An 8,533-nucleotide genomic window follows, 5' to 3' on the forward strand; every position below is an offset into this window, starting at 1 on the left:
TTCCTTAATCTCCTCAAATTAGTCAACTAGCTCTTATAATTAGAACCGAAGGTAGTAGAATAATATGATACCATACATATAGCTACCTAATAGGTTAAAACTCTCTTTTTTATACGGATCGTTCAACATAATATCTTAGATTAATTAAGTTATTTAATTAACAAAATTGTAGTTGAATTAAAACGACCATGTCATAAGGATATGATGATGAGTTTGAATCTTGCTACTAATGTAAGTAATTTTTTAATTGAATAATTTTTAAATATATTAGTAATCATTTTATGAATTTTGGAATTGTTATTTGTGAAACCTATCCTGATCCTAATAAGCTTTAAGAACCTAACTGATCACTTAAACTTTCTTGTGTAGAAAAGGATTTCAACATCTTTAGTTATATATATAAGTATTATACGAAAAATAAGAAGGATAACTTTTGTGAATTCTTAATGGGTTTTTATTTTGCGTAAAATCAATTAGCTGGACTAATGACAAAATTTCATAAAATTATGTTTTTGTTTGGGCTTCATCTTCCACTTGGGCTTCATGGGGTTGGGCCGCAGGAGTTGAGGAAGGGTATTTTGGGCTTCATGTTGAAGAAATGGTCCTTCAGGCACACAGTTGGGCTCATGTAATGCAACCTTCGCAACCCACTCAGATCGCTGGCATTCGACTCATCGGCCGCTTCACTGGTTAATGTGCACGGCTTAAAGAACAATAAGGAAGGATCAAGTTCAACTCTAAAATTGGTTGTAAAGTATGATAAGTGTCGGGAAAAAAAAAATCTGGGATCGATTCAAAAATCGAAGCAAGCAACCAGAGGAAAAGGTTATTTTCATATTTTAGAGATTTTTTTTACATTTCCCAAAAATTCTTATATAATTTCTGTTTTGCATTGTTATCTTACTATCTCGTGTCCTAATTATAAAACTTCGTTTAATATCTACTAAAACTTGATAGCAGTTTTTGATCCTTCTCTTAGGAGCAGTTATTTTAATGGTGAGTTTCGTCAATTAGAAGTCTTGGACGTAATTTCACCAAGATGGTCAAAATATTCATGCGGGCGCCTTCAGGGATAAATAAGCCTTAAAATATTCATTTTTGACCTGCATTCTTGGGGACCCACAAAAAAAAAAAAAGGAACAGATCATGAAACGGAGGGATCTTTAAATAATTTCCATTCGGCAAAGTGGACAACCACTGATATTGCCTCACTACCTAATCACCTAATCAATAACAAAGATTCAAGAGACGTATTTAAGACTGAATATTCAGAGAATGATAGATATAAAAGAAATCATAAGTACAATGATGACGTGTAAGCCCTACAAATTATTGTATTTTTATTTTACTCTTTCTTTATCCTAAAATCACACCCAAAGAGTTTGATTGTAAAAAGAAGAGAATTGTTAAAAGATAAAAGCGATCGATTGGGAGTGTAATCAAGAGGTATGAACCACATATCTAGTCTTTTTTTTTTTTTTTTAATCACTGTACTTTTTATCCAAATACGAACTTATATGACGTAAAAATCACTCCCAGAGAATAGAATTTTGTTCACCAATAGCACAAGTTAGGGGGCGAAATAAATTCCATATGAACGACTGGGTCAAGCTGCAAAAAGAAAGAAAACAAGGGTCTGTAATTCACGAACTTTCCAGAAAATTAAACAATTATAGCAGCCATTCTGATTAAACTGCTTTAAATTCTGATATTAACACTCTTCATTATCATGGCAATTCTTTACTAACATCCACTGGTTCATTTGCACCCATAAAACATTACAATTACATATATGGGTTCATCTAAGCTTTTGCTCAGACTTGGATCATCTTCATTAGAATTTTACAGAAAAATCAAAACTTGATGATGAAGCAGTGTCCTTTTTCGGGACTTCAACTCCTTATTATTAGACCAAGATCATTTCAGATGCCAGCAATATGGAAAGAAGAAAACCATATTACCATATCCTCAGTGAATTCTGCAGAAGCGAGAGACTTATTCTGATCTTCTGCTGCAACCATTGAGAAACGACACAGAGGACATGTTTTGTGGTGACCCTTATTGAGCCATTTATCTACACACAGTTTATGGAATCTGTGAAAGCAAGGAAGAACCTTCGTCTCATCTTTCTCCTTTAACCTCGACAAACACACACAGCACCAGTCAACTTCGATCAACCTTGGAGCTTCTGCCGAATCACTTGCAATTGCCTGCTTCTGATGATTGATCTTGTACGGGACAAGACCAATAAAGTCGAACACGAGCGAAACCAGACCTGTTAGACTCATTTGATTCAAGGAAAGCCGAAGATATCGATCTGTGTTAGAGTCTTATAAGCTACTAATTATAGGTGAATCGATCACAGTGTACGTAGAGTCTTATTATTTAGTCATAGTGTTAGTTTTTTGCTTGGTTTGAAAGGGTGGTTAGATGAGGTGTGACAGCTTCAGTGTTCCAAACACAAAGCGGTTACACCAACACAGAGTGTAACTCTTGACCTATATATATATACACATATTACGTTATTTCTCTTAGTGGGGAAATTTGCTCCAAGTTACGTAACACTTGAAACTAAGCATGGGAGAAGCATGGGCTTATAAGTAGTCTGGTTTCCTTATAACGTCTCTTTCTTCCTTTTTCCCATTTGCTTATTATACGTTATTGATATTTTAGATGTCCCCATATCTTACCTACTTCTCACCCAAAAGAATCAATGCATCTCTTTGAAAAGAAACAGAAGGATTAATGGATCATTCATTATACAAATATCTAAGAAGGGCGTCATAACAATTCAGGAAAACTAGTGTCATAAAACCATTGAGGTAAGGGAAAAAAATTACTGAAGTTGCTAATATGAGAAGGTTGTAATTGCAATTAGATACAAAGGAAGCTCACTAAAATATACATGTTACACACACACACACATGTATATGAACGAGTATTTTGGGTTGATATATCAGCCCACAAGAAGATTTGTGAACAAAATCTCGAATGCTTTTTCAGGCTCTAGGGTCACAGAGGTTTGGATAAGAGATCAAAAGAACATATATGATGGATCAAACCATCAGAACTCATGGATGTTGCATTCACGCCCATTGGGTATGTGGCATCGGATAAGATTTAAAAGTGGAAAAATTAAAAATATAAGAACGAAACAGAACTAAATTTTAATACAGACAATCGGAACAAAGATAAGGACATCCTTGGAATCCAATAGCCCATAATAAAGCTGCATGCTCCTTTTTATTTGTAAACTAAATAAATGGTTCGAAGCAATCCACCACATTGGGGCCACGCAATTTTAGGACAAGTTGGCCCACAAAAAATTATCTTTTCCTTAACATTACCCAACCAAAATCAAAGTCATGTAATATAATAATCAATTCACTTAAAAGAATCAACACAGAACAGGTGGCACGTGGCAAGCCCTCAGGTTTCATCTTCATCCCAAGCCGGGTCAAAGAAATTAATCGTCGCCCTCGCATGCAAATTTTGGTCGCCGAAACAAAAATATCTACGCCCGTCATATGCCCTGCAAAAATATCTGCTTACTGCGTCCACGTTTCGCCGTACCATTATGCTTCCCGAACTTTCCAGCATTTGCCGAAACTCGCCAAGTCCTTCTTTTCCTCAGATATTTTTAGCGTTTCCGGAGCCGCAGCTTCCGTAACCGCCATCCATCCTTTATAAATGCATCGAGAGATATTTTGCTTCTTTCGTTGTGCTAAAGCATGAGCCCTCATATGTGACTGCACATGTCTGGTTTATTGCTTTAAGTAAGTCCATGTGCTTTGTATTTTGGTGGGTGGTTCGAGGCTGATCGCATTCGGTGACGTTAATGGAGGCTGATGTTGATACAGTGAGTTCCTCATCACCATCTTACTACAGCATTCTCGGTGTCGATTCGGATTCTTCTCTCGAAGAAATAAGGCGCGCTTATCGCAAGCTTGCAATGGTAATTAGCGCTTTTCCTCCAACTCCAACAGCTGAATCTTTTGAACTTTCGTCTTCTTTCCTTAACAGATTAAGTTGTGAGAGACTCGTTTCTTCATAATTAACTTGAAATTTTCGGATTGTCTTCGTATGTTCTATCTATCTCTTCTGCTTCCGATTGAATCAGTGTACTTATGATAAGGATACTGATGTAACTGGGTTTTCTGAACCTGGTGTAGCAATGGCATCCGGATCGGTGGACGAGAACACCAACCCTACTGAGTGAAGCAAAACGAAAGTTCCAAGAAATTCAGGAAGCCTACTCAGGTATGGTGATTTCGGATCTTCTACCGGTTTCTTTAGAAAATCTTGTATTTTAAAGTTCTGGGTTTTTATCTATGAGTGAGTGATTTTCCATATTTCACAGGTGCATACTTGTGCTTTGGTTTTTTGTTGGAATATTTTTACTAATATTGAAGTTTTTCCCCGACTTTTCCTTGGAACAGTGTTATCGGACGAAAGCAAAAGAACCATGTACGATGCAGGCTTATACGATCCCCAAGAAGAAGAGGATGAGGTAAGTGCTTGTCCTGGAATTGGGCCGCCTTCAATGGATGTTTTGCTTTTAGCATGACCCTAAAATCCTGTTGTTATTGTTGTTGATTACAGGAGTTTTATGACTTTGTGCAAGAGCTAAAGACGCAAGTGAGCAGAGAGGTAAAGTTGGTAGTCACTTGAGGTTGAGAGTTGCTGCTTTCTTTTTGTAGCTATTAGCTCTGCTTTAACCAAAATTAGGAAGAATGCTTGAATTTTCCCTGGCATGGTTGAGACTGTTGCGGTTTTTTTTTTTTTTTTTAAATTCTGTAGGGTACATTAAACTGGCTTCTGAATTTAGTTGTTACATGTCTGAAAATCTTCGTAGGTTAGGTTGTAGTGCTTGCCGGTACAATCGTTGAATTAGCAGTAAATAATGTGGAAGGAGTGAAGTCTGGCCAAGGCTGCACATCATCGCCTCCATATTGATCTACATGTTGGGGCCAAAAAATTAACCCAAAAAAAAAAATGTTGTGATGCAGGAGAAGGAATATAGCATAGAGGAGTTGCAAAGTATGCTGATGGAAATGGTTCAAGGATTCGAGAATCCTTCATGGCAATTTGGAGCCTCACCGGTGGATGAGGAGAGCCAGTGCTCAAAGAGGGCTCGCCTGGACTCGAACTTGAAGATGAACTTAGGGTCACCTTTCTATGAGCCTGGGCTTCACTTGTTTGAAACGAGGGGCTTCTGTAGTTAGGAGTTCAGAATCATTGGTTCTGCTTCTTAATGTTGTAAAATTCAGAACTTTTGGCAGCTTGATGTTTTTGGCTTGAGGGATGCATCAAAAATTTGTATTGTGACGTGGGCCCGTGTTTCTGTTGTATGTGCTGTATTTTGTTTTGGGACGTGAAGGTGGGCTTCGGAAATGGACACTTATTGTGGGCTCATGGGAGAGTTCATTTCTTTAGTTTGATGACTCTTGTCTTAATAGTGAAAGTCAGTGGGTTTGAAGGGCATTCAAGAAGTAGCTACATGGGCCGAGAAAAAGAAGTGAGGAAGTTGGAGAAAGCAAATGATGGAAGATGGGTGGGAGTGTGGAATAGTCAAAGAAAGTGACTTATGTGTGAAGGGAAGGAGGGGGAGGAAGAGTCCTCCGAATATGAGGAGGGAAGGAAGGACAGTGTGAGATGTAGCGCTGCGTTGTATTATTATCATTAGGGCCGTCCATGTTGTGTAAATTATTTACTTCATGACACGTATTGATGTTTGTTTGCTTCTGTCAACTTCCAGCCTCATCTTCCTCTCCTAGTCCTTTTTCCTTTCGTCTTTATTCGTCCTATAATTTAATTCCCTTTTGATGCCCATCCTCATCATCTTCACCTAACCTATCCTCTACTGTTGACCTTTTCTTCAAACTTATACAGCTCTTTAGTCTACGCACAGACCGGAAATTTATGTATATATTTATATTTATAGTAGGTACCTTTTCTATTTTGATAACTGGATGATCTTTTTAGTCCTTCTTCCTTTCCTGAAACGTTGCTTTTATTATACGTCCTTATGATTTAAACCTGAAAATACTGTCATGTAATCTCGAGTTTTACAACAGCGAAAAAAGCCTGACGCTGCAAAAAGTTGCACTTTCACAGGAAAAGAATGTGGCTTTATTGCCTTCGCAAGTTACGATCGAACTCTCATCAAATTCGTATGTGAGCGGATTGCTTGTGCTGATGTCTCGGGTACTGATCAAATTCCAATTTTAATCCTCAAAATTGGATTTAAACGTTTTACCCGCCAGTCCTAATCAATTTATACTCCTCCGGTTTTTAATATAAGACTCATTTAACTAATTTGATTAGATTAAGGAAGTTAGGTAAGTTAGTTAATTATATGAAAAGTGACATATTTTTCCTAAAACACTATAATCATCTTTCTTAATACCCCATCTCCTTCCTCTACTTGATTATGGTTGAGGGAGTATCCATAAGGGTAATTTAGAGAAAATCAATAAATATGAAAAATGGGTCTTATATTTAGGATCAAAATCAATTCAAGAATTGGGTCTTATATTAAGGACCGGAGGAGTATTAAATTATCTAGTGTTTTTAAGGAGTGCGCACATATAAACATACGACCCTATACAGCGTATGTAATACAGTGAGGTGCCCACAAAGGCACATGATTTTAGGGGCTGCCTTATTCAATGGGGTAGGAATTGTGGCCTTGGGGGTCTGGCGTTTCTTGGTAGACTTGGCTCTCTAGAAGGCCATTACCCAAAGTGCCTTTCAGTTTTACCCTCCAATTTAAAGGACCCGTGCACCTAAATAACGTAACAGATCCTTCCCCCTCACCTTTCTTCCTCCAAGTTCTCGCTCCCTTTATCTTCCCCATAACTGATCTTCTTCTCTCACACGCACAAGCAAAAGCTCTATTAAACTCCTCGTTTCCCACCAAACCCCAAAATGTTAATCGAAACGTCTCATCAGATTAAGCTTCCTTTGATTGTTAGCTTGTCCTTAATTGTGATTATTTCCGTTGTTTTTACGGCTCCTCTGCCAGTCGCCACTGCCGAAACTAGGAAACTCGATGAAACCGCCGCCCCTGCCACCCCAAGCGGTGGCGAGAAGTGCACACCATGCGGTAACAGCTCTCCCCCACCCAGTCCTCCGTATTATCCGTCGCCGCCACCTCCTCCGCCCTATTATCCACCGCCCCCGCCTCCATACGAATATTCATCGCCGCCGCCTCCGAAGAAAAATCCACCATCGCAGTATTGTCCTCCGCCTCCCGCATCGATCATGTACATCACCGGACCTCCGGGGAACCTATATCCCGTCGACGAAAATTTCAACCGCGCAAGCCGCCAGAGTTTCGCCGCGGCCTTGCCTCTTTTAGCCGGCCTGTTGACCGTGCTGGCCTTACGGTGATCGACTGATCAAGGATCATTCGCTTGTGGAAGGTAAAAGGATTCCAGGAAAAAAATAGAGAAGTAATTTTTAGTTGGAAATAGAATAATTTTGTGTCAGATTTTAGTTTTGCGTCACGTATCACTCTGTTTCGTCCCCTTGTGATCCCAATCATGTTGAATAAAAATTTCACAGTTAGATCAGCAGCTTTTCTGTAAAAAAGGAAGCTTCAATCCCATTCTCCTAAATGAATTCTCTTTTAAAAAAAATACATTCAATTAATTGTTTGCAGGGGGTGTGTGTATAAATATCAGGAAATCATCTGATGAATAAATAATTATAGATCATCCACCCTATTCCCAAATACAGCGATGGTTCTGCCTTGTTGCATTAATTAATTAATTAATTATTTCAATTGGGTGGTCCCTCCCCTCGGTGCTGTTTAAAGCATGTTCATGCTTACACATGCCCAATTCTGCTTCATTCACTTTCTCCGTCTTCTCAAGTTTTACTTACCGATGGCACGATCATTTTTTTTTTTCAGCAAAAGATAAGAGACTTTGGGATTAAGGAGGAAAAGCATAGATCAGGGACACGTCAGTTTTTCTTAAAACCTTAGCCATAAAAAGATTCATACCTATTTTTATTAATCTTAAAAAAAACATGAAAATGACATGCGAAATATTGCACGCCAAAACATTAACGATGTGATGTTTGGAGGGCAAGATGAGATGAGTTGATGAATGGCAGTAATTTCTTCATTTAAAATGGTGAGAACAATATGGAATGTGATTTGGTAGAGAATGAATGATTAACAAATGCAAAAAAGTAATGTCCAAATGAGCAAACACTACAAAAAGGGCCAAACCAGGGACAAGAAGGGGGGGTATTGTGTGTGGAATTTCATGGTTATCGTTCTGGTAAAGTGGATATGGAAAAATAATACTAATAATAATGTAAAGAAGGAATGAACTATTAGGTCCTGTGCTGGATTGTGATGTCAGAGTTCAATCCAACTGAACCCCATCGCTTTTAAGGTGTCAGTGTCCTGAAAGATCAACTTCGGTATTGACCAACCAAGTCCCTAATCATAGGGTCCCACTTTGCCACGTTTCGGTTTCTCCATATATTTTTACTGTTTGTGTTTATCTTTTTCCAT

General features: G+C 38.3%; 3 protein-coding genes across 3 annotated transcripts; 2 read left to right on the plus strand and 1 right to left on the minus strand.

The window, feature by feature from the left end:
• Positions 1-1,251: 1,251 nt before the first annotated feature.
• On the minus strand, positions 1,252-2,335 carry LOC114733350 (E3 ubiquitin-protein ligase ZNRF4). The gene is made up of 2 exons (XM_028920807.1): positions 1,962-2,335; positions 1,252-1,611 (listed from the first exon to the last, which is right to left on the minus strand). Exons 1-2 carry the CDS (start codon positions 2,286-2,288, stop codon positions 1,555-1,557), a joined length of 384 nt encoding a protein of 127 aa, XP_028776640.1. The 5' UTR covers positions 2,289-2,335; the 3' UTR covers positions 1,252-1,554.
• A 1,263-nt stretch (positions 2,336-3,598) lies between these two features.
• On the plus strand, positions 3,599-5,763 carry LOC114733347 (chaperone protein DnaJ). Its single transcript, XM_028920805.1, has 5 exons — positions 3,599-3,955; positions 4,173-4,260; positions 4,440-4,510; positions 4,603-4,650; positions 5,010-5,763. The coding sequence occupies exons 1-5, from the start codon at positions 3,839-3,841 to the stop codon at positions 5,223-5,225; spliced, it is 540 nt and encodes a 179-aa protein (XP_028776638.1). The 5' UTR covers positions 3,599-3,838; the 3' UTR covers positions 5,226-5,763.
• Positions 5,764-6,607: 844 nt separating this feature from the next.
• Positions 6,608-7,635, plus strand: LOC114733348 (leucine-rich repeat extensin-like protein 6). The gene has a single exon (XM_028920806.1). The coding sequence runs from the start codon at positions 6,931-6,933 to the stop codon at positions 7,393-7,395; it is 465 nt and encodes a 154-aa protein (XP_028776639.1). The 5' UTR covers positions 6,608-6,930; the 3' UTR covers positions 7,396-7,635.
• The last annotated feature ends 898 nt before the right edge of the window (positions 7,636-8,533 follow it).

Source organism: Neltuma alba, unplaced genomic scaffold (assembly GCF_004799145.2).
Source record: "Neltuma alba isolate B1F8T4 unplaced genomic scaffold, ASM479914v2 tig00012994_pilon, whole genome shotgun sequence".
Lineage (NCBI taxonomy): Eukaryota > Viridiplantae > Streptophyta > Magnoliopsida > Fabales > Fabaceae > Neltuma > Neltuma alba.

What these genes read in the sequence shown, in the direction of transcription:
- LOC114733348 (XM_028920806.1), top strand. Translation starts at nt 6,931, where the DNA reads ATGTTAATCGAAACGTCTCATCAGATTAAGCTTCCTTTGATTGTTAGC.
- LOC114733350 (XM_028920807.1), bottom strand. Translation starts at nt 2,288, where the DNA reads ATGAGTCTAACAGGTCTGGTTTCGCTCGTGTTCGACTTTATTGGTCTT. An exon ending in CAGAATTCACTGAGGATATG is followed by an intron (nt 1,612 to 1,961) that starts GTAATATGGTTT and finishes TTCTTTTTGCAG; the next exon opens with CTTGACCCAGTCGTTCATAT.
- LOC114733347 (XM_028920805.1), top strand. Translation starts at nt 3,839, where the DNA reads ATGGAGGCTGATGTTGATACAGTGAGTTCCTCATCACCATCTTACTAC. An exon ending in AATTCAGGAAGCCTACTCAG is followed by an intron (nt 4,261 to 4,439) that starts GTATGGTGATTT and finishes TCCTTGGAACAG; the next exon opens with TGTTATCGGACGAAAGCAAA. An exon ending in CCCAAGAAGAAGAGGATGAG is followed by an intron (nt 4,511 to 4,602) that starts GTAAGTGCTTGT and finishes TGTTGATTACAG; the next exon opens with GAGTTTTATGACTTTGTGCA.